We start from the raw sequence: 25871 nt of genomic DNA, 5'->3' as shown, positions 1-25871 counted from the left end.
GCTTTTTCTTCCAGATGCTCTATTATACAGTTATGGGGCAGTGCCCCTTTGAATATTGCTTAGTTGTAACCTTATTACTTACAACCTGTAGCTTCCAGGTGCTTTTTGGGCTGGAACCATCTGGAAGGGAGTTCCTACCACTAACCTGATTGAACATGCTATCAACTGATATAGAACATAATGTTTGATCTTTGTGAAGCGAAAGGATGAGTTGTGGTGTGTCCTTGACAAAAAAATACCATCCTTCCCTCGCAGATTGCATAATACTGAAAACAAACACAAAATTAAGTACATACCTCTCTCTCTATGAACTACAGTCACTGTATCTCATTTTACTAGCACAATTGCCAGTGACAGCCTTTCCTGCAGGATGGCACCCGGTAAAAGATATATTGGATAGATGCCAGTGTAAGGCATCCTGAACATGCTTTGGAAGTTTCTTCGTTCACTCTTTACAATGTCACTTGAATTTCAGTAGAGCTTCATGTTCTAAGGAAACACATCACAGGTGTTAATGGGTGCAGTGTGTTCTTAAAAGAAAACTTACAAAGCAGTGTTACCCCAGCTTTCCAGATCGATGACTTTCTCCTTTTTCCTGAAGCTGTTCCAAGCATAAGAACATCTGTGCTTGGCCCAGGTCTCACATACACCTATTTGTGGAAACTGTCCATTGCTGGCTGAGGATCCTGGCACTCACACCTGGGGGGCAACTGGCTGGCAAGGGGACTCGGGGATGAGACAAGGCACTCGACCTGTGGGGCTGGCTGGGAAGTCAGTCTCTGCTCATGTTTACCTGGAGGATGAGCTGGGGAAAGATTTTGATTTTAGCCATTTGTTAGCATATTTTCTCAACATTTCTATCTAATTTTCCAATTGTGCCATTACAAGCGCCTGTTTTGTTTTGTGGTGGCAGAATCTGTTCAGCTTTGTAACTGCTACTACTTTTTCGATCTAATATGTAAAGTAATGCATTCACAGGTCAGATCTACATGGACCTTTTTTAATGGCCATGTGAAGCCTAAAGTGCTCGTGTTTAAAAGGGTGGGACAAAAAGGCTTTTGATAGAATTTTTTGGGGGGTCTGGAGTAAGCTTATTGATTTCAGAGCTCTTGCTGGACATTGTATGAAATGGATGGATGCTAAGAACACTTTTCTGTGCTATGCAGAGCTGCTAATTTAGCTCTTATCTGCATAGTTAAAGTAGGAAAATCCCCTACTGCAATATGGCTTACTCCAGTTTATGGGAAAGAACAAATTTTTCTTATGTACCTCCATTTAGATCTGTTAACAAAAAGGAGAGATACATCATCTTTAAAAAGGAAAAAAGCACTCGCATTATAAAGTTTCTATTAAATTGCTCACTAAGCCTTCAGGTACAGTAGGAAAGAAACTGATACTGTAAAGGGAACATAGTCATGACATATCATTTTATTTCAGCTAGAATAATGTGGCCTTGCTTGAAGCAGAAGCTGCCTCTCTGATGAGGCCATGGTCTGGTTGTTCAGCTGGGAAAATGAAACAGTCTGACTGAAGATATTGTCAAACACATCGAGGTTAAGCACCCTTTGCCCCAGGTGAATTCCCTTGTTTTTATAAGCCACTACAACTAGGCTGTAAAATGCAGGTCTGCAAGCAAAGCTACGGTAATAACTACAGGTGGTAACTTAAGGCTGCCTTCATGAACTAAATCCTGCATTTTCAGTCCTTAACAAAATGGATGTGTGAAGTAAATTCCTCCTTATCTTGCCTATGACTCATATAAATGTATCATACTTCTTGAAGCAGATTTTCAAAGTCTTTAGCCAAACACATGCACATCGATGCCTTAATTAAAATCAGTTTATTTTGTAGGTTACTAACTTATACGAGTGTGGTCATTTTTTCTGTTAAATGGCTGAATGAGATCTAACATTAAAAGATATCCTGTCCTAAAATGGATTTTTTTTTAATCTCTAGACCAAACAGTGGCCCAGCTGAACAGAATAATTTCAGAATCACTGAAACAATAGTAAAGATTTAAGTAGTGAGAAAATCATTATTCTGGGTGTTTGGTATCAGTGTAGCAGTATTACATTGATTTACAGAAATTAATTTTCTGGGTCGGTACTGTTAGGCTCTGTAGTTATCTGGCCACCTCTGACTAGGCTTCTTTACCAGAAGGATATCCTGGCTATTACCCCAAAATGCTTTGGACCCACCTAATTCATTTGTAATCTCCCCAGGATAGCAGGGAAAGCAGCAGATAAGCATTAGCTGAGAGACCTGAGCAGTGTCACCCTGGGATAACGGAGGGATAATGTATTTCATGAGAAGATGTCATCTCACCAAAAAATAAATTTCAGGAGCTGATATTTCATACAGGATATGCAAAGTGCTTAAATGGGAGCTTGCTTAGTGTTCGCATTTATTCTATCATTCATTCTCTCATTCATTCTTTTTGATACACAGATTTGTTTGCTTGCTTCTGAGCAAAACCAGATTTTCTAACTGATAACTCCTATGGGGAAATCAGATGACAAAAAGATTATTATGATATGTGATGTGTGGTACAGATGACAATGTCAAGACAGTGCATTGCGGAAGAGAGGGGAAGTTTGGAAATAAAAGTAAAAATAGAGCCTCTCATTCAAAATTTGAAGCAGTGGAATCAATGAGGAAGCGAAATACCAATAAGCCCCTGCTTGGAGGAGGAGGGGGAGGCTCTTTGGTCAGTCAGGGCAAGGTGAGCCCACCGTTTTTTAGTAGCTGTAAAACTTTAGGGAGAGCCTGCATGTCTCATTGTGCTCACCCTCTTGCAGCTCAAGGGGCTAAAAGTGGGGAACTTGGCTCTGTTGATGAAGTGTGCTCAGCTCCAGAGGGTCACAGCATTTAAATAGCAAAACTAGTGAAGGAAAACCAAGTCAAAGCTATTCTGCAGGGTTTTCCATGGTGGGCCAGAATCATCACCTGTTTTCTTCTTGGCCCATAGGGAGTGTGCAGGCTCAGAAAAGGAGCACAGCCTATCAAAATGATAGATCCCTAAGCACATGTCCTGCCTCTCACATTTCTCTGTGCATTTCTGGTACTTCATCTTCCATCTCATCAGTCATGCTGCACTTGCCCCTAGGGCACCTGGGTGCAGAGCTTGAAAAGATGGAGATTAAATACGGGCCCTGAGTGGGAGGAGGCTCGTGCAAATAAGCAGAAACAGAAGTATTAGAAGGTCAATTTAATGAGTGCATCCTGTGTCCAGATTAATGTGCTTCATTCAAAAACAAACCTGCTTTTCCAAGGACTGCCATTAGGTGGTCCCTTACTGGGGGAAGTTTTGCATTGCAGCTTTTCTGCTATGAGTATCAGATTATTGTAAATACCTGCCTCAAACTCCTGATAACCGTGCTGACTGGAAAACTTTTGTTCCTGAATTACTTCTGAGGGAGCAGATGTTGACCCAACATTTTCTAAAAAGCCCCTATATCCACCCCCCAGAATTTATCAGCAACTGGAGAATACAGGATACTGAACCTTGATCCCAAATTCCCTGAAAACTCTCATGTCTCTGCTGGCCTTCTGGAAGAGCTGGTTCACACCGGTGTCAATGGGAAACAGTGGGCAGGGTGGTGTGTGGGATGCTGCGCTGAAGGTGAGGTTTCAAAATGCATTGAGTTGGCAGCACTCAGATTCTAACACGAATGTCCTTTACCTCCAATACACAATGCTGTAGGGCAACCTCTGGCTGTCTGGGAGTCCTAGGCCACTAGTAATGCTGGTCAGTGTGGAACCTCAACCATGTTGTGGACAGTGTCTTCTTTCAAGATTAAAAAGTTTGCTGTGTCTTTCTTCATCAGTAGATACTTCACTTGGGATTCTCCTAGTGAGGAGCTGACATGGTGAACCTGAAGAGGAAACAGGTGGAATACAAGTCGTCTGATGTTTTTCAGTCCAGTTGCCATGAGCTCAGAACTGTATGATCCATATGAAGGACCCCTTCAAAACCTGCGGTTTTGTATCTGAACAGTTTTAAAAAATATTGGCAGTCACTCAAAATGCTTGTTTTCGTCTAAAAATAACAATATTTTGCATACTGTCTTCCGTCAACTGCTTTTGGTATAGGCAGCCCTGTACTCTCATACCTTATTGAACTAAATCTCTTAAACTCCATGGGAGGCAGATAAGTGTTGTTGTTAATTATATTAAATACAGGGGGCAGGGGATGAAAACAACACACTAGCTTGAAATGACTCACTAATGTCTTTGAGTTTCTGTGACAGATGTTAGCAGAACTGGAACTATAAAATGGTCTGAGCACTAGACAGGGGACCACAGAAGCTGCCCAGGACATTTGCTGGGTATCCTGGAGAAAAGCCTGGTCAGCTTTATAGAGGACATAGCTTCATAAAGGGCTTTCAGTCTGTAATGTGGAAAGCAATCTACAGTTTAAATGGTATTAATGTTCTTATGCAAGCTGGTTAGTGCTTCATCAGACATGCAGAATGGTGACCACAAATCTTGTTATGAAATTTGTCATAAAATTTATCATCAAATGCATTTTCACAGCAAGAATCCATGATGTTTTCAGAAAGATTCTTCTCCCTGTGCTGAAACGAGTGATGGGAGAAGAAGCTGTTAAATGCCATATCTCTTGGGACAACTTTTCTTGTCCTTCATGCAGAGCTCAGAGCAACTCTGCAGCTTAATTGTGAGAAAGTTGCAAAAGTGTTGTCTCTTCATGTTCAAAATAGCTTGAACATCCTGTTGTTCCCTATGTTTTCTCAGCCTAAATCCGGGCTGCTTTGGCTCTTTGCTCTGCAAACCTCATTTTGATACTTTTGAAATATGATTTTTTTAGCTGAAAGGCAGCATTGCTTTCAAATTGGATGCTGATCAAGATGGGAGATATAACAAAAGTGTGGTTATAGTGAGCTTTGGCCACTGAAAACTGGTATGATTTTGCAGTTAGAATTCAGCCCAGTCCTGACTGAGGTGAAAGTTAGCCTGTGGAGTCCTATCCCTCACAGGAGATCTGCTTATAAAACTGTGTTCTGTTGTCCTCCCTAAAAAGATTGCGTAGACTTTCAAAAATAGGAATTGCCAGATTGGGTCAGATGGTGTTCTCACTCGTTTTGGTTGCAAAGAGGAAGGTGCTCAGCAGTCCATCGACAGATTGGTTTTTGTACTGATTTAAGGCCATGTGAGCAGCTTGTGCCTTCATCATTCACTGATACATTCGTAATTATTCCAACTCCTCTGATTTGAGTTAGAGGAGGTTTTATGTCTCTGGGTTCTAAGTCTTGACTTCTAGCAGGTAAAATAACAGTGAAGACTGAGTAAAAGAAAATTCATCACTATTTCTGTGGTTAGATTTGCTATTTCAGTTTTGAAAGGGTCAATACCCTGTGAGTGCATGCCGGTTTTTATGTGTATGTATGATTGATGCTGCTTCAGGTTTTGCCCAAGGCAAAACCTCAGTCTACTTGCAAGTGATGCTGGTAGTGAAGTTTCCACTGCTGCTGTTATGTGTTATTTAGATAACAGTAGAGCTAAAAATCTGGACCACTTCACAAGCAGAGATACAATCCTTTCCCCCAAAGCTCACAAACCTTAAAACAAAGACTGCCTGGGGAGACTCTTTGGCACTGTACTAAATATTCTTGCCAAGAAAAGGTTTCTTACAATCGTGGCCTTCCTAAAAGGCACTGTGGGTAGTATCAACACAAAGATATCTGTATTACATGGTTTGACCTGCTTTAACCTCAGCCAATCTCCTAGAGATGTAGGAAATATCTGTTCCATTAAAAGGTCTTGTCTTTCAGGAAAAGTAGAAGCGGTTTTTCTGGTATCCCAGCTTTCTAAGAGGAGATGTTATACTTTTTGTGGGTGAACATCACCCCACTGAAGCTGTCTGAAAGCCTGTGGATCCATGTCATCAGCACGTAACCTGCTGTCTTTGTGTGCAAAAATGAATTGCTTCCCAAGTCTCTTCACTTAAGAGCACTCCAGATGTACTGTGCTTGGGGAATAAGGATATTTTGGGAAAACAGGTATATTGTTCATGACGTTCTCTTCCTCTAGGGGGAAAAAAGATATGCTTTTTTAACTTTTAGCTATAGTGGAATGTTTGACCAAATCTTAATGAAAACTAGATACTCAATTTTGCAGGTTTTTATGTCCTTAAAAATGCCTTTTTTTTTTTTCTCCTCCCCTGGCGAAGTTTGAAGTCTGTCAGCAACATAAGTGGGATTTAGATCAACCTCTGAGCAGTTAAGTGATGAAGAGATTTCCATAAGGTCACTCAGTTCCCCTCCCCACATGTGGAAGGACGAGGTTGTTGGGGGGAAGTGTTACAGGTGGCAATAGAAGCGAGTTCCCCCATATTCGCACCTCAGCAAAGTAAAGGTCTTGCCTCCTCAAGTCTCTTCAACACACCAATTTACCCAGTTTTCCTACAGCATGAACTGGGTACCTCCAAACCTATGAGCCTCCAGAGCAGTGTGTGGAGAGATGCCCAGCAGCTGTGTGACCCCATGCCCCTTGGCAGGACCGTGGCTGATGCAGCAGGATGGCTCATTCGCGAGAGCTGCAGTGCGGGGCTGTTTGTGTGGCTTCATAAACACGGTCGAGGCATCAGCAGAGGAAGTTTAAATAGGCACCTTTTATTTCCTAATTCCTGGAAGAGCTGAAGCTGCTTGCCTGGACTCAAGGGCTGCCAGGCTCCCTGTGCCTGATGCTGTGAGAGGTGGATGTGTTGCTATGGCACTGGAGGTGTCTCCAAACCCCACTGCTCTGGCAGCTGAGCTGGCTCCCAGCAGCATGTCCTAATTGCGGCTGTGCAGCAACAAAACAAATATTCAGAGATTTCCATAAAGGCTGTAATCAAAGGAGCATCCCTGGCTTTTTAATATGTGTTGAATGGGTTCATTTGTAAGCTTATTATGACTTCAGAGAGAGAAGCTATTAGGGTGATCATTAGCTGCCTGTGCAAATAGCAAGGAAAACTGTGGCATGTTCCAGAATATCCCCCTTTTTAAGGTCTGCACTTTCAGGTGCATTAACAATAACCAGCCATGCTGTCTTTCATGTTTCCCATGCCATGAGTAAGGACAAAAGAGAAAGGAGAAGGGGACAGTGTACTGTACACTTTCAAAATAAGTTCAGATGGAAAGAAAAATGAGGTGTTACGAGAGCAGCAAATTCACTAGCATGACATTGTGTGTCTTGATGCAGTATCTGTTATCCACTGGGAAAGCAAAAGCATCTGGGAGCCAGCCTTCAAGTCTTGGCTCATATCTCACTTAGTCCCTCTACTCCTGTCATCTGTGTATGAACAGTGCTATGGGTCTTTTGTCTGCCTGGAACCTGATCGTTGCTGGAGTGTTTAGATTATACATCTTATGAGGGAAGAGAGAACATTTAGAAACACGTATGCCAAGATTATGGGATTTATTAACTCTCGTTTATTTTCCTGCAGAACATCTGAAGCTATCTTGTGGGCTGTGGCCACGGTTCTCTCTCTGCTCCTTCTTACTCTTTCTTAATCAGAAATCAAAAATATCTGTAGCAAAAGACATTGAATGGTTGGCTGTTTGTACATTAATTGATACAGGTGTAGTTGAGATCAGTCACATATACCTTTCCAACTACATTAGCTGCAATTTTATGTATTAGATTAAGTTAAAGATGCTGATTACAGTGAAATTCAGTTTAGATTTGCACATGGAATATTTATATGATGTGTATCAGTTTGGCTATAAGTAGGGTTACTTAGGCTTCATGTCTGCCTCTCTTCCCTAAGTAATTTCTTATGTCCTTTACTGCATTCAAGTTTTCCTGCACATATCACACTTATAGCTTGTGAAATATATGTATTTCCTAAATAAGTAAATGAATCCAAGTTATGAGCTCAGTGGGATAAAGAATATCCTATTGTGTTTAGAATTCATGACACCTTTATTATTATGACAGCCATTATTAATATTCTTTTAAAAAACATTTAAAAGATGACCAGAAGCAGGTAAATAATGCCACTGGTCAGATTATCAGAAATATTATTTTCCGGTTTATTTAGTATTACTGAGATCCCTCATTAAAGATCTGCTTTTCTTACAGACTGTTTTTCCTAACTTTTTCTTTTCTAGTTGGACTAAACTGACTGTTTTGTTTCTACATGTGTGTAGGCAGCTACCTTGAACAGACAGTTTTGTTGGTTTTTTGGGGAGTTTTGGGGTTTTACTGGAGCATTTTTTTGTATGATAGTTAATGCATTCGAAGTTCTGTTTGGGATTTCTTTCTTAAAAGCAATTAAGGTTATTACTTTCCTAGCTAAATGTTAAACAGTGGGTTACTTTTTCCACACCTCTATCTTATGAAAAAGCACTGAGAATAACCACACACACAAAAAAAAAAGAAGTTAACCTATTGATCTGCAGCTCCATTCTGCATTAAAACAAATGATTCAAGCAGGGGTTTCAGATTCCCTTGCCCATGAGCCCTTTCCTGTGTTTCTGCTCAGACAGTCTGGGGCTTCTTTTTCTTGCTAAGAACATCATCATCATTTTTTTGACACGTGTAGTGGGTTGACCCTGGCCAGATAGCAGGTACTCACTAAAGATGCTCTCTCACTCTCCCTCTGCAACTGGACAGAGAAGAGGGAAAAAAACAGCTAAGAATTCATGAGTAGGGATAAGAGCTGGGAGAGGTCAGTGACTGATTACCTTCATGGGCAAAACAAGACTCAAAGTGGCGATAATACTTATATTTACTACTAACAGGATAAGAGCCAAAGAGTAAGAAATAAAACCGTCTTAAAGACACCTTCTCCCCACCCCTCCTTCCTTCCATGTTCTCCCTCCTCCTTCTCAGCGGTGCAGGGGGACAGGGAATGGGGGTTATGGTCAGTTGTTTCTGCCACTGCTCAGGGAGAGGAGTCCTTCCCCTGCTCCCGTGGGGTCCCTCCCATAGGAGACAGTCCTTGATGGACCTCTCCAGTGTGAGTCCATCCCTCAGGTAGCAGTTCTTCCCAAACTGCTGTCCCGTGGATCACTCCTCCATGGGGTGCAGTCCTTCACGAATGCGCTGTACTGATGTGGGTCCCCCACAGGGGCCACGAGTCCTACCCGGGAGAAACCTGCTCCAGCGTGGGCTTCCCTCTCCACAGGCCGCAGGTCTCCAGCAGGACCCCGCTCCATCCTGGGCCTCCCACGGGGTCACAGCCTCCTTCATGCATCCACCTGCTCCAGCATGGGCTCCTCCACGGTCTGCAGGTGGGTCTCTGCACCCTGATGGTCCTCCATGGGCTGCAGGGGCACAGCTGCTCCACCATGGTCCCCACCATGGGCTGCAGGGGCCTCAGCTCCAGCACCTGAGCACCTCCTCTCCCTCCTTCTGCACTGACCTTGGTGTCTACGTTGTTATTTCCATGTTCTCACTCCCCTCTTCCCTGTCTGGCAATTCTTCTGCGCAACAATCTTCTTTTCTTAAATATGTTATCACAGAGGTGTTACTATCATTCCTAATTGGCTCAGCCTTGGCCAGCAGCAAGAAGTCCGTCCTGGAGCCAGCTGACATTGGCTCCACGGAACAGGGGAAGCTTCTAGCAGCTTCTAACAGAAGCCACCCCTGTAGCCCCCCTCAGCTACCAAAACCCAGCCACAGAAACCCACTACAACAGGACAAGGGCCTGTGGCTCACAGTAATCCATTTTGGTAACATCCTTACTTTAAAATCATTTTCCTCCTCTGCCTTGTTTCCTTGAAGGCTGCAAAGTATCAGGAAACTTCTTAAAATGTTGGAAATTGTGGTCTGAGGAGGACAAGGTTGCCGCAGCAACTGTCCAGTATTTCTGAAATTTATTCCTTCATCTTTCAAAGCCATCATGAATGCCACAAACTGCTGAGGCATTTGCTGCAAACAAAGCAAGGCTATAGAAAAAGAGAACAGAAAAGAGCACCGAGGAATCAGTTGTTGTAAAGGTGAGATGTGTCAGGCTCGGGGAAAAAGTGGCAGGCATTTACACTTCATGTTAAATCCCCTCAGCGTTTGGAATGCCATGCAAGCGTATGGAGTGTTTCAACACTTGACAGTATCTGACATGACAGTGGATAATGTCACTTGGCTTGTGATGCAACTCCATGATCCACTCAGGATGGTGACATTTATTCCATCCAGAAAGGAAATATTTTCAGAAATAAGAGGCCAAAGTTAGCCACCTCCCCTTTGGTATGGTAAATAACTGCTTTCTGGGACAGAAGATGCCTTGCAAAGATTGTAACTTATCAGCCAGAAGTGATGAGTTTTTTCATCGGTTTGGGACTGGTCTCAGTATGGACTGGTGAACACAGGGTTGTATTGGGGGTCAGCAGGTTTAACACATCCATTCCCCTTTTAGCTTTGTTTTTCTTATCTGATAAACAAAATTAATGTTGTTATATCATCAGTGCGTATAACCTTTGGGTCATCTGTTTAGAAAGGCAGACATTACCATATGGTTCCATTGTACTGCAGTTAATAAAAGGGAAAATACACCTGTGAGCTATCTGAGGACCTTTTTTTAAGCAGCAGAACTTAAAAGAGTTGCAGGCTATTAGATGTGTCGGTTCTGTATGCAGTATCTTCTTTTCTGAGACGGGTGGTGCCTGTGTGTGAAAAGCTGTATGAAAGAGCCAGATGTGATTACCTATCGAACTTTGCTTGGGAAGGGGCCCAAGTGAGCAGTTCATGTTTCCAGCGGTGTGGTATGCACATTTGCACTAGATGAAATGGAGTGCTCAGTGGCCTGAAGCCATACTGGCACTTCAAACACATACTCTAGCACTTTTCAAAACGTTACAACATTTAGGAGAATTGGTTCTGCTCTGGGACTTCTGAATTTCCATATTGAATGTCTGTGTACATGTGGGAGATTTTACCTCCACATGATCTCATGTATTCTGTGCACACATTTTGCAAACTTGCAAATATAAAACATAGATGGTAACTGTTGTATTATTGGTTTTGTTGCAATGCTGGTGTTATTTGTATGAAGTTTTAAGGGGTTCAGTCCAGCTCTCTTTTTTCTCCTGTATAAGATTGATATGCTGTTACTGTGCAGCTGTTTGGTGGCCGAAATGTGTCTTTGTTAAAAGCAGTCAGGATGGGATGGGATTCAGTTGGTCTGCTTGGGTAGGAAAGTTAAGGTAGTTTTAGCAGCAGCTCTGATTCATTTAAACACTGTCCCAAGCCTCATATGCTTTTAGTGTTATAAAAGCCAATCAGGTTATTGTTTTAAGGTATAAGATGCCCCTAAGGGCTTTGCTCACTCAACTGTACTGAGGAATTAAATGCTCTGAGGCAGTGCAACAGCCTCATTCACTCCAGTGTTGCAAGGCAAGGCAGTCATCGCTGCTAAATGGGCCCATGTTACAGCGACATTAGCATTTTAATGCAACTAAAGAGGAGGTAGATTGACTGTAATTTAGTATCTAGTTGCATGGTCTTGTGCAGGTCCTCCCATCGCTGCTCCACAGGGGCCGATTACAGTTACACAGTGCACTTTGGAATCTAATTGGATTTATATGCAGTAATGTAGTTGTGTCATAGCAACGATTCTGCTGTGTAAGTGCTATGAAATTCCAGTACAATTAGTTATTTATGTAGGAGCAATAGTTACAGGATAATGTACACAGCTTGTGTCAAGGTCCAGTTCAGGAGCAGCAAATGCTTTACTTTTTTCTGAAGCCATTGCAAGGGAACGAATATCTTGATCCTGCTTTCACAGAGATGTTTCTCCTCACCTTTCACCATAAAAGCATTGACCTGTTGCAGACATTCAGCAGGAAACTACTTCTGTCTTTAATATCTGCTGTGGTTGAACATATGGGTTGGCATATGATTTAGTTTCTCTAGATCCTGCAAATGTGGTGAGCACAGGGGGCTGGCAGTAGCTAGAAGCCCTTATGAAGCAGGACACCTGTAAGCGGTCCATCTGGTGGCCCTTCCTGCAGGAGGTCAGATTTCTCACAAAGACAGGCCTTGCTTCTCCATCCTGCATCCTTTGTTCATTTCTTGTTTCACTTGCTACCATACTTGCTACTGTTAACCTATCAGCCTCTCTTTGCCCCATTCCTCTTTGCTCTGGAGCTCCAGCTGTCTTTCTTGTGGCATGAGACAAGCAGGGTCACAAGTTCAGCTGCTTTTCCTTCATCAAAGCCTGCTCCTCACAAAGAACTACAATGTGAATGTGAAGAGAAGCCAGTGCTCAGCAGGGAGAGCTGATGTGGGGGCCATGGGATGAGCACAGGGGCAAGACAACATGCCAGCTACAGCTGCTCAGCTGGCTGAGGCAGCGTGGCTGCACCACACAGCCCTAAGGATGGGGCTTGGCCTCAGCCATTGCTCTGGCTTCCATTGTGTTTCCCCAGCGACTGTAAGTAAAGGCATCAGCTTGCTCAAGTCATAATTAGGCATGGTGGTTTTGCACTTTCTGCAATTCTCCCTAATGACAAAATTGTAGCTATTAACCAATGAGTCTGTTTAGTAGGGACTTCCTCCCCTTTAGGGCCACAGAGTAAGATGGAGCATTGCTGCTGTTTGGCACCAATTGCAGTCTTTCATCTCTTCTGACACAGCACCTGCTGGTACCTACTGAAGCATTTAAGCTCTTCCTCTCTGTGGTGCTATAATTTCTTTAAAATATTGTGACTTATGAGGAATAAAAAACCCAAAATTCCTCTCCCACACAGACCTTTGAGGGCTTGTAGAGTTGTAATTATATGCACACACAGTAGGAGCAGGAATCCTATCACTCTGGTTATTTTCCTAATGATAGGTTTATATAGCACAGCGTCATCTCTGCTTTAAAGTTAGAGCCATCTTCTCTTGGCAGCAGCTATCCCAGGACAGTGGCATCACAGGACAGGACAACTGAAGAAATTGTCTCTCAATTGCACATGCAAAACACAGGATGAAGTGTCCCCACACACCAAAGAAATAGATAAAAAGGTAAGGGTGGGCACTGGGTTCTGACTGTCAAAAAGGGGCTCTCTATTGTGAGGCAGTGACATTGTTCCTTGTCCTAGCTGTAGACTCTTCAAAGCCCTCTTCAGACATGCCTGAACCTGCTGCAGCCATCTCTCAGCCAGTCACATGGCACTCTCTGAACTTTCACACTGATGGAAAAGCTGTACTGATCCAGGGCAGCCTTCATACCCAGCATTGTAAAGTGGCACATGCCTTCAGCACTTCACAGCAGAAACAGGTCAATTGGCCATAGATGTTTGTACCTTCCATACAGAGAGCGAAGCCATCTCTGCTCTTCATCTAGAGATGTAGGTTTTCAGTGACAGAGGAAGGACATTAAATGTGAGCGATTAATGCAAAACAGATCTATGAATATTCATTATATGTTTTATATTGTAATAATTTCAGCCACCTTGAAACTCCTTGTTCGCTTCCTGCCAACAACAAACGATAGACTTTTGCTCACAGAAGTCTTAATGGGAGGCAATTTTCAAAGGCACATTTACAAATGTTTGTGGGAAACAGATGTTAAATGCACCCACTCCAGAAATCAAGATGAAATGCTGGCAGTGAGAGAGCAGGGATAGACCCAGGTGACTTATATAATGCCTCACAGGGAAGCAGTGGCTTCAGCAAAGCTGTGAGTGTGCCAAAACCATTTACGAAGGATGAGTGAGTTACAGTGCTGAGCGACCCTATGTGAATATTGGACTCTTATGGCATGGGGTGCTGTTTGAAGAGTTAATGACTGCCCCTTCCCCACAGGGCCTGCAGAGTGTGGGGTTGGGGCTGTGTCAAATGGGTGGAAAAAACACTGTATAGAAAGCAACAGTCAAACACACATGCCTTGTGTGTTTGACACTACATTTAAGTCTGTCCTCACCTTTGTCTAGTCAAAGGCTATCACTAGCATTGTGCAGGTAGAAATTAAAATTTACCGAGAAAATTGTAATTTTTAGCTTGAGGGCAGTGGCAGCCTGTACCTGAGTCCCTCTGCCTGCACCTGTATATCTAATTCTTTGGGTGGAGAGGGTGGTGGCTTTGCTGTTCCTCTCTGTTCTTGCTTCCCAGGCAGTGACAATGAGGCAGAGGGAGAGGAAATAGTTTGCTCAACTTGGCGTGAGAGCTGGTTGAAAGAATGAGAGATAGTGCCCAACGTCTCAGGCTCCTGCTCCTAATGGCTGGGCTTCCCAAAGATGCATTCCACCTCCCTTCCCCTGCCTTTTCCATTTTCCCAGTAAATGGGCTGTAAAGTCACAGCAGATTAAAGTTTGTCTAAGCCTCCTATAAAATATTGAAGGTGCAGCTGGTATTAATCTAGTCCTCTTGTGGGATGAGGTGCATGTGTAATGGGACTATAGATTTACATGTGGTCTGTGGGCATTTAAAACACCCCAAAGATTGTTAAAGAGATTCTGAGAAATTGAATCCCTCACCACATATTAAAAGCTTTTCATTACTGCTAATGTACACTAAATTAAGGTGGCAATTAAACTGAGCATATTCATCAGGATGGTGTGTTTTAATAAATTGTGTATTTAACATGATTGTGTTTTATTGACTTCTTCAGTAATTGCATATTTTTATCTAACAGGACGAGCTTGGATAGAACAAAATACATGGGACACACAGACAGTTAAAGACTAGAATAGACACTGTGCTTCCAGTCCCAAGATTTTTAAAGGTGAGTGTTGCTTATAGCTTGGTCTTTCTGCATGCCAGATGCTTTCTCTGTATCTCTGTCAGGGCTGGTTAAGTGTAGCTATGGTGTGCAGGAGAGGGGTAAGAAATACACAGCTCAACTACGTCGTTATCACTCACAAGGTACCGGATAAAGTCACCCCTTTTCAGTCTCTAATGAAACTGCCCCATCTCTGTTGTATCTAGAGGAGCAGACTGTGTGGAAATAATACTCTGAGAGGATTTTCTGGAAGGCCTTTCCTGTTAGATTTGTTCTCTTAGGAGAATCCACCACTTAGGTTTATAGAAGTTGGATACTGCTTGCAGACAGTGAACACAGAAATCCTCTTGTGAGATGGACTTGCGAAAGAAGGCAGGCATGCTGAGTCAAGTCTCAACGCCTGCAAGCCAAAGGGTGGGCTGGCACATTGCTGTGGAGAGGACACAATGGAGCAATGCCAGGTGGTGGTGGTCCTTTGCCATTGGTGCAGCTTAGAGCTTCAGGGGTGTTTCCAGGGACATCTCAGCTGGGACAGCCTCTAGAAATTGATACATTTACTTGGAAAAGAATCTAGTTCATATTTTCTAATCCCTTTAAAGGCTGCCTGGCACTAGTTCTGGAGAGCTTGAAACATGTCTTCTGCTTTTACTTGGTTGCATTGTGTATGAATAGGAAGGTAGGTGTAAGTTAGCACCATTTTCTCCTCAAGCCACTGGCTAATATTTTGTAGGAAGTACTGCAGAACTGGTTCTTAGGTTTTAAAGAAGCAACAGATCAGTTCAGTGGACAAGGTCTTCGTGCATGTTGATGACAAAGAGATATTTTTGTTAAAAGAAGATATATGTGGATGATGTGATACAAAAGAAGTGACTGAGAAAGTGATTTGCATGAGAGTTGGGCATGGTGACCCCTAGGCGTCTCTTTTATTCTTGGTTATTCTGTGTTTTCTGTCAAATATTTGAGATGGGAAGACTGTGATGAGCCATCAGGCAAGTGCAAAATGTCTGAATTTTATGTACTGAAACACAAATTGTCTGCAGAGGTATGTTAGGAGTGGACATGGAAAATGGTTTGCACACTTGTTTTCAAGTAGAGGGTAGGAGTGATATGATAAGGAAGATGCAAGGATTGAGACTGGTGAAGACGAGGTGCTCCTGAGAGTTCTGATAGAGTAGCGCATCTGTGAGATGCTCTTGTTCCATTTGCCACCAGGTAACTTGGACACACCTTGGACAGCTGTTTCAAAACATTTGTTCACGAGGCAGGTCATCATACACTGGAAGAGGTGTCCAGTGAGACTGGAGAATCTCAGTCCTTTGAGACATTCAGAACTTAACTAAAGTGACCCTGAGCAGCCTGCTCTAACTTTGAAGTTGGATCAAACTTTGGAATTGGCCCAGGTTGGAGTCAGTGGGTGTTTGTACTCAATGACATCCAGAGGTCCTGTCCCACCTAAGTTTTTCAGTGATTTCATCTCCAAAGTAAAGGTAAAGGAACAATTGAAGTGAATCCATGGGTTTCAATATAGTGTGAAAAGGATATGGGGATTGAGGGAATGTCAGTGGTAGCAAAGAGAAATTTAGTAGCAGTTTTTTGGGGTGTGGTTGAACAGCTGCCTTCAGAGATGTGAAGTTCAGGGTAGCTGCAAGGCATGCAAAAGCAAATGACAGAAGAAATAATTGTGGCTAGACAACAAAAAAATGCATTGCCTTAAAAAAACTAGACTTCCTAACCAATTACAGCAGCTAGGATGTTTCCTGGCTACACTGCTGGGGATTTTTAGCCTCCCCATCACTTTGCAAGATAAAATTCATGAGTGATGGAGGTGGGCGGGGGGAAGGGAGAGAAATGTAGAATAATCTGCCTAAGAAAAACCTGAACATTTATAGCTACATTTCAGACAAAAACATATAGATCTCATATGTCTCACAAGTCTGAGATGGGACAAGCCAGAGAAAGCATCTGTCAGCCACTGTCTTCTGCAGTTCTGACTGTTAATGTTTGCTTAGCATTAAACATCTCCTGCAGAGGAGAACTTAATCTGTCACAAATTTGGGGCCTGAAGGAGGGAAGAGAAGGTATTTTAAAAGGTACATTATGATATTTGCTTTCAATTTTTATCTCACTTCTATCGGTGTGTACTAGCAATAACTCAGAAAATTTGCCTTTTGTGTGTATGGCTTAAAAAGGAAAGTAGAAGGAAAAGCAGTTCTTTGGGTCAGGATTGTCCTTTAATATCAGTTATTTTCTCCATACAGCGTGTCATCAGGGACTTCAGGTACCTTCAGCTAATTAGCAAGGCAGCAGTTGGCACAAATGCATCCATAATTATTTTATTTGTAAGTCATATTATTTGCATTTTGCTTGCATTGTTTGTAAATAGCATTAGTTACATACTTTTCAAAGTCTGGAGCAGTTTGCTGGAGTGCTTTAACTCTGACATCAAACAGTTTTAAGTGCCTCATAAGAGATCAGATCATGCTTTTGGTTGATTTTTCCTATTTTAATCAGTGCAATTACAGGATCAAAATGATGACCTTGCATGTACTGTTTGGGAATCTGGGTACCCAGCAGAAACTGGAAAGGCTGTGTTATGCTGGTACATGTGGGTCTCTCCAAGCTCTGAATTCCACCGCTAAAACAGTTGCTCAGATCAGGTTGGCATTTTTTGGAAGTTTGCATTGAGTTCTTCCGATGTGGAAACTCTGATATGTTTGTTCTTGGCTTTGCCAGCCCAGACCTCACAGTATTGCCCCTGACTTCCATTTGCACATCCTGAGTGGCAGATTTTGGAATTTGTAAGCACAAGTAGGTGTGTTCCTGACTTGAAGCACAGCACAGTGAGTAGGGTTGCACTTAGTGGTTGCATTTAGTTGTTGCTTTGCTGTGTGAAGTATGGTTGATTTAGAAATTGCAAGTTTGAGCCCAGTGCTGCTGCTAGGGACAATTTCTTGCCAAGGCAACGAAGGGAGTCCTTGTTTTTCAAAGCTGAGTGTTCTTGCTGCTCCCAGGTTACTGTGACTGCCTGGCCCTGACAGTGAAGTTTTCAGGATCTGGTTGCTTAATGGATTTACAGTCTCCCTTCTTTGCTTATGCCTAGAAAACATTTAACATACTGAGTGGATGAGTGGGCAGGAGCGGTGCAAAGAATTGTAGTTTAGGTTTGTCTTTGAAAATAAAAGTAGGCCTGTACTCAGTTCGTGTACATCAGAGTAGTTCCAAGGGAGCTTGTTTGTCTTTCAGAGGAAGCAGACCCAGACATGGAAAGGAAAGTAAGGCAGGGATGTGATTTATCAATGCTACAAAGCAGCAAGACAGTTTTTGGCTTAGGAGCTGCTGCTTCTTAGACCACAGGCATGTGGATGACTGTAGTGGGATGAGTGTGTATGATGTGCAGTGACACAATAAGGATAAACTGTTTGGGGGTTTGTTCCTTTTTTTTGACAAAGGCTACTATGATAAAGATCATGCAGGTGGGTGCTCAAGGCAGCAGGATTTTGAAATTTCTTAGATAACTTCAAGACTTTGGCTAATATACTAAGATTTAGGCATCCTTTGTTTCATTGGAGCATGGCTTTTTTGTGATGAGGGGAACATCTGGGTGACACTAATTGTGGGGCTCTTGAAGTTCATTGATTTGTCTGTATTTTCATATCCCTCTCTACTATAGTATCCAAGACTTGTGTTAGGGGAGCTTGAGGCTTCCCTTTCCCATAAAACTGAAGAATTCCCTCCCCAGGTCCTTACCCTTCTGAACGTCAAGATTTATAGAGCATGATGCTTATAATGCCAAGGTTGTGGTTTTGGTCCCCATATGGTCCATTCACCTAAGAGTTGGACCCAATGATCCTTGTGATTCCCTTTCAACTCAGAATATTCCGTGAAATCTCTTTTCTTTGTGAGTTTTTCAGACATGGTTTTAAACACTGTCAGGAAGCTGTGGGCATTTCCTCCAGGCCCACATCAGAGCTCTGTGCCCTACTCCATCTACTGCAGTAATGGTCATGTCTTTGAGTCTCTCTGAACAGAACAGTTATGTATCAGAGATATAAGAAAATAAAGTTTGTAAAGAAAAATATTGCCGTGGTTCTCAGATTTGTGTTTCTGCTGAAGCAAGGTGGACCTTCATGGGATCCCTCTAGCAAAGGGGGTTCCCTGGGCATTACCCACTCAGCAGAGGCACACTGCTGTCCTGCCCCAGGCACATGTAGATGCAGAGGAAAAGCAACTGCATGCCCACATCAATTTCTATGTAGCACCATTTGTGTCTCCGCTTGTTTTGTCACTAAAAAGGAGCTGATTTGATTTTAAACCAAGTAAAAGTAATGTAGAAAACACATCCTGTGTTAAGAAAAATCTGGCTCTTACCTCAGGCAGCCCCATGCTGACAGCTCTGCCTGCCATGGGTTTTCTCAGCTCTTTGGCTAAAGCAGAGCAGTTCCTATGGTCACAGAAGAAAGCACCCCACAAGGCTTTACAGCACTTACAAGTTTTGTGGATTAACTGAAACAATGAAGGAATGAAAGAGAGTTTTATTTCCGACCTAGTGAAAACCTTGGATAATTTCATTTTTTTATTTTAAGTGAATTAAGTGTACTTTGCTAGCATAGCACATCATTAGATGCATGTCTGTTTAGGGAATGGTATTTACAGTGGAGAAAGGGAATGGAATGCACTAAGAGGCATGTGGGCTTTGGGAAGTCTTCTTTAAGGAGCTGAGCAAACCTGTGCCTCTGTGTTTGCATATGTACAGATCTATCTGTGCACAGCACCATGACTGCATTGTTTTCTGTTTCAGTGTATTTATTTGTCTGTCCCTCTGGGGTACTTGGTGATATAATGGCATATTAGGAGACATAGTCACTTCATTAAACAGCAAGCAGGAACTTTCCTCGAGTGTAAATCTCATCTGGTCAGGATTTATTGTTGCTTTTCCAATAGAAGCACTGTCCAAGCAGTTTGTTGTCTAAACCAGACATCGAATTTCAAAACTGGTTAAGATTCCATAGCATTTTTTCCTGGCCTTAAAAGCTTTCCAACATTGATCCATGGGTTTTTCCTGTAAAAGACATGTGCAGAGTGGGGCGTAGAGGGGACTTCACATGGTTCTGGTGCATGAAAAATGTGTGACAAGCAAGTGGTGTGTCACAGGCTGAGTAACCCTGTGTGGACAGCCTCCGTGGGCCCTCCCATGTCCACACACTGCAGTCATTCCCAGTTCAAATGTCTACAAGTTTCCCTGAAACTGTGGTCCATGTTTGTGTGGCATTCATTCTGTAGAGGAAGCTTGCATGGAGCTAACTGTCCCAAATGTTTGTTGTGCATCTTTTAACTGGGCACGGTTTGTTTTGGCTGGTGTCAATACGACCCTTTTTGGTGTGGCAGGTACGTTCAGTGCTTTTTCAACTTGACAGGCTTTAAGGTGGGTGGTAAAAATCTTCATGTGCAGAGGGATATTTTTCCCCCAGTATTTCACTCTGCAAGTAAAGCTAGACCTTTTCTCTCCTGCAACCTTCCTCTTCACATCTGTACAGACCTTAAAGAATGCAAAGGGGCTTAGCAGTGATCATTATCCCTTAGTAGCCTGTGCTATGTTGCCTTGTTCAGGTAAGAAAAGAGCTCTTCTATATAATGAACTCCACAGGATCTTGGGGGAAATACAAATGAAAATAGGAACGTGTCATTCCAATAAAAAAGTGTGTGCTAGGAATGTGGTGTTGTTTTTTAGGAGGAGTTGGACCAAAGAGCCTGAAGACCATGGAGGGAGACTGTCTGAGCTGCATGAAGTACCTGATGTTTCTTTTCAATTTCTTTATATTTGTAAGTATTTAGAATTCACTTTCTTTCCTGAATCCTTCTGTTTCCAGCAGCCTGCTGCTCCCCAGCAGGATAGGCTGTAATTTTGATAAAATTGCCACGATACAGAATATCCCCTCTGCCTTGTAGTAGCAATCACTGAGCATTTTGCAGCTTCCAGAGATGCTCAGACATTCAGCAAGGCAGTGCAGTGCTCACTGTTTTCTGAGTTATTGCTGTCCTTGACAGGGGAGACCACAGAGAAAGCTGTAACTAGTGGTGTACGTGGTTTGTCCTTGAATGGCAGAAGAAATTATTTTCTAGTCCTGGGTGCCCTGCTGAGGTTTTCACTCAGAAACAGTCATTCTCTGTTGTTCTTATTTTTTAAAGGAAGGGTGGCCAGTGCCCTGGCCTCTGTGGCAGGGATGGTTCATGCATGCCCCTTCACTGGGCTGCCCCTCCATAGGTGTAGCAGCAGATTGAGACTGTCTTTCAGCATTAGGAGGGAGTAAATAGTTGGTAGAGTGATGTGTCTAGGCGGAAAGGCACTTTTGCTGCAAATGATTCATTTAGTCAGCAAGAGATACTAATAGCAGCAGGTCAGAAGTCACCTGTACTTCGGAGAATATATGCAGTGGAGAAACACAAATTCTCCAAATTAATATGTTTGATCAAAAGATAGTAATGAATCCAGTTTTTCTTCAGCAGTTGTTTTATGTTGACCTGTCTCCCTCTCTCTCCATTCCTTGTGCTGTGACAGCTGGGAGGAGCATGCCTGCTGGGACTTGGAATCTGGGTCATTGTGGATCCCACAGGTTTTCGAGAGATAGTGGCTGCCAACCCTCTGCTCTTCACAGGAGCGTACATCGTGTTGGCTATGGGAGCAATGCTCTTTCTGCTGGGTTTCCTTGGCTGCTGTGGTGCCATCCGTGAGAACAAATGCCTCCTGCTTTTTGTAAGTGCCCGTGCATTTTCTGTTGGCCTCTTGGTGCTTCCCAAGAGTGGGAGTGACTGGATAGATGACACTCTGATGAGTTCGTGGATGGATGTCTGTTATTGTAGCCATTATTCCTTTAGATAATAAATAGGCTTAGGATACTTTTACACACAGCTAGAAATATAGAGAATTTGCTTTTTCTGTATATAGATAGATTTGAGCCCAGTCTCTGAGTGTATTTTGACCTTTTTAAGCTTTCTTTCAAAATGCCCCCATTTAATTGGTTGGATTTTTTTTACATTTATAAATTGACCAAGAGTGGTCCTCTTGACCTCTCAAAACCCACTGATCCACTTGTAGATTCATTCCTCAGGGGATCACAGCAAAGCAGAGGGAACATATAGAGCACAGCACCTGTGTAAGGGAGCTCCCCCCATGTCAGCAGAAATGCCCTGCTCGGAGCTGCATGGTGGCCTGTCATTGCAGCTCTCAATAGCTGGTCACTCCTTTACACAGCCTACTCTGCTCCTAAAATGAACCAGATTTGTTATTGTTGGGCACATTCTCCTAAATGGCAGGGTTAAATTTCAGCCCATGTGGTCATCAATATTTACAAAGAGCTAAAATAAGTCACTTCTGCCCCTGCCTCCTCCCCCATAAGTTCAGATACTGCAGGGTTTCCAGCCATTTTCTTCTACTCTTCTACTGGAATGTATTACCAGTTATGTATTGAAAGACAAAGATCATTAGTTTTCTTGTTTTCTTGTTTTCTTTTTTTTTCGTCTAATGTGACCTTTTTCCCTCCTGCAGTGTCTGTTGGCACTTTGGGGTTGTTGGGTTTTTTGTTCATTTTTTTTTTAAGATCTTGATCTTACTTTTTGTATTTTGTTATGATTGTGTCTTGCACAGCTGCTTCATGGTGTAAAAAAGGCTTGTCTCTAGCTTTAGACAGAGCGGGAAAGTCCTTTTTCTTGAATGCTGCAAACCCATCTTTCCTAGAGATGAGTGAGATAAATTCTCTCTAGCCCTTGGCTCACTCATGCCTTGAGTTCATAGCCTGCAAATGAGATCCCTTTCCTGGAAGCCATTGTGGGTTTGATTTCTAGTGGCTCATCTCAGAAGTAAATCAGAAAGCCAGAGGTATCCCTGTGAAGTCTGTGGAGATCTGCCCAGAGGAACCTAATAAAATGCAAAGGATCAGGCCCAATGAGCCTGAGGTTACTTCAAAGCCTGTCCTTGTCAGATTAAGAAACTAAAAGTTATGTTTGATGAAAATTGTTGATTGTAAGTGAATGGAAGAGTAATATTTTCAGTTTGGACCATCTCTGCTGCATACAAATGGGTAACCTGTCTGGAGGAAGGTAGCTCTGGGCCATGCTCTTTCCTGATTTAATATCAGTTACAGGTTTGAATATTCCTCCATGTGTTCTAGTTATACTCCAATGCACTTGATTTTGTGGTTATTACTTTTCTGACTCTTAGAGATAGTTCTGAGCCCTGCTGCTTTATTTATTTACCTTTATGATTATTTGATTTTGAATGAAATGTGAGAAAAATACAGGCTGGAAGTAATACCCTAGACTAGGAGAAACTCTAAAAGTAATTACTGGATGAGGATTTATTGTTCCACTTTGATCAGGTCTTCGAGGTCTTCTGGTATCAAAGCCAACTGTGTTAAACAACCTGCTGTCTCATTCAGTGTGAAGCACTTGGATGAGGACCTGTGCTGATACCAAGGGAGAAGAAATATACTGCCAACTTCTTTTTTGGGGCCACACCAGCTGATGTTAAAATCAGCTTACATTAAAACATCTGTGAAACCCAAAATCTGATAGGATTGAAGGCATTGAAGAGGCAAAATGTTCATGACTGTACTCCAGAGAGACTGGGAACACTTGCAAAATAGAGTGTAAGTCTTTGGTGGGGGTGGTACTTGGGGAGCAGTTGCTAGATCAAATCAAGTCCACTTACAAAGCTGTTGAAGAATTGATGAGCCAGAGAGCTGCTTGAGCAAGATTTCACAGTAATGCATAATGTATGTCTAAAGCTTTTAGTCCAAATGTAAACAGAAGATAGAAGGGACAAGACAGATGCACAAAAGCATGGTCTCTAGGTTCTGGCTTCTGTCTTTCCAAGGACTTTTATTTTTCATTAAGATGCTTGTCTTTTGGTTAAAAAAACCCCATCACTGTGGAACCTAACATGTTGCATTAAGCACAAGGCTGTGAAGTATTTCTAGATTTCCCAGCACTTGGACGTGGCTCACAAAATTGCCCTGCAGATCAGGCATTGAGTAACTTCTAGATTGTCCTGAAGACCCTCTGACTGCAAAACACCACCATAAAAATCAGAATCCAAAATACTGTTGAGCATACAACATTGCATCATGGGACTGAATTCAGCTTTGGAACAAGAACAGTCCATGTTAGCTTCATTTGGCTTAGTTTTGAGTGCAGACATCCTGTTCTGCACTCCTCTAAAATGGATGTAGTAGCACCTGAAACTCCTCACCATGAAAATGCAGGTCCTTTGAGTTAAAGGCAATTGCTGCTCTTTTTAGAACAGTGTTTTTGAAACTGGAGTGGTGGATGAGCTGTGAAAAATAAACATGAGGCATTGATTTGTGGAAACTTCTGATAAACCTATAACCATCACCAGGAGCTGAGGCGAGATTTTGGACCAATATGAGAGACCACGCTACTCAGGATGTTGACCTTGGATATGGGGGGTACCTGTGTTCACGTTTTGTGTCTCAAGCTTAAATTTGAATGTGAGGCTACTGTGTCCAATGCATTAACCAGCTGGCTGTTTTGTACTCTCATATATCAGTAAACAATTTAATTTTTGGAAGCAAAACATAATAAGCAGGTTTTGACTCTCCTTAAAATTCAGAATGGGAGCAAGTTCTGAAACACTGATGATCCATCTTCTTTTTCTCATCAGCCCTAATGGCTGCTTGTGTTTTTTTCTACAGTAACTGTTATAAATCTGTAATGCAGAATGCACAGTATAAGTGTAAATCAGTTTGGGAACGATAATGACGCTTATCACGGATAATCTGGGAATGACTACTTCCACTTCTGCACAAGCCTGTGCTGGAGCTTGGGTGAGCATGTGTCTCCCAGTAATCAGTAAATGAAATGCAATTAGCAGGGTGATGGGATTAATCACTTGATCACCACCTTAGACCTTAGTGACTATGCTGAGATCCCTTGATGGATGATGAAGTGAATTTGCAAAGCATCGTTCATTCTCATCAGTTGTTCTTTGCCCTCCTGTGGTGAAATTAAAACAGTCTCAAAGCAGGAACAAAAGAAGCCACACAGAAAACTTCAGCAGTAAGAATAAATTAGAGAGTTAACTAGTTCAGCAAAATCAAGCAACATAATTTTTTTGGAAACCAAAGTCCCTGCTCATCTGATTTTCTTGTTTTGTCATTTGAGCCCAGGCTCCTTTTCTTTTGTTTCCACTGCAAAGCAGGAAAACAAATGGGACAGGGTGGTGTGTGCACTTTTCCAATGGGGAAAAATCACTTACAGCCCTGATAATTGACAACAAAACAACATTTTGCACATTCCAACAGGTAGTTTGAATTCTGTCTCCATCACCAAAGTGCACAATGCACAGCCTTTCAGACACTGTTTATAAATCATTGCTTGGGGATCACAATGGTACTTGTGGCCCTTTCTGCCTGCTGTTTCAGAAAGACGTTCTGCAACCATCCAGACTTCTCTTCCTATTTTCACTTGTTGCTTCATCCACCTTTGTTGGTAACATGTAACACGTTTATTACCCTCCATGTGATGCAATCTTACAGGGTTCTCTGTTCACTTCTGTTTTTCTCACACAATGCCAAAATCTGAATTAATTTCTTAACATTCACTCAGTTTTATAAAATCTGAGTCTGTGGGCTAATTCTTGGCATGTTTGAATTTTTGACAGGCTGACTCTCAAATGGTAATTTCTCTTTCTGGCTATAAAATCATAAAAAATGTCCATCTAGTTCAGCCTTATTGTTCCTCAAGCCCTCTATTTTATGTACAAGAATGGAAATAAATGCCATTGTGGGAGAGAGTGTGAGCCCTAGCCACTTTCTGCTCTGCTCCCATAGCTGTTCCTCAGCACCAACATTTGCTGTTTTAAGAATGTTAGAGGGTGCATCACTGCCTATTCTTTTTACTGTTTCATATGGTCTGAAGCAGCATCAAACACAAAACATCAAGGTAACTGAGAATTGGTCCCAAGGACAGGCAGAGTCCTGAGCTCTTTGATGTTACTGAGGGCTCTCCTGCTCTGGGAGATTTGTTCCCTTCAACATTCTTTTCCTCTCTACTTGAGTTTTACCTCTACCTGTGTGCTGCCAGGCAGAAGGATCTGAAGTGGGAGCCTGCAGGAATCCCAGCACTCCTGGCTAGGAAACACTCCCCAGCACCTGAATGCTCTGGGTAGATAAGGGAACAGCACCCTCACAGCAAGATGTCATTC

At 42.5% G+C, this 25871-nt stretch overlaps 1 protein-coding gene across 6 annotated transcripts in view; it reads left to right on the top strand.

Moving 5' to 3' along the window:
- TSPAN18 (tetraspanin 18) overlaps positions 1-25871 on the top strand; it is a 120773-nt gene that overhangs the window by 78925 nt on the left and 15977 nt on the right. For 4 of the 6 annotated variants that reach the window (XM_017811420.1, XM_017811429.1, XM_017811448.1 and 1 more), the window contains 3 exons: positions 14567-14656; positions 20382-20473; positions 21210-21404. In XM_017811420.1, the coding sequence (XP_017666909.1) occupies positions 20411-20473; positions 21210-21404 (258 nt within the window). In that variant the 5' untranslated portion in view covers positions 14567-14656; positions 20382-20410. Of the gene's footprint in view, positions 1-14566; positions 14657-16906; positions 16993-20381; positions 20474-21209; positions 21405-25871 lie in introns of those variants that run through there. The other 2 variants (XM_017811458.1, XM_017811467.1) reach the window with 2 other exon arrangements.

Source organism: Lepidothrix coronata, unplaced genomic scaffold (assembly GCF_001604755.1).
Source record: "Lepidothrix coronata isolate B3197 unplaced genomic scaffold, Lepidothrix_coronata-1.0 Scaffold1, whole genome shotgun sequence".
NCBI classification, from domain to species: Eukaryota; Metazoa; Chordata; class Aves; order Passeriformes; family Pipridae; genus Lepidothrix; species Lepidothrix coronata.
Note: the sequence above shows the minus strand (reverse complement) of the source record. Positions and strands in the feature narration are given on the sequence as shown.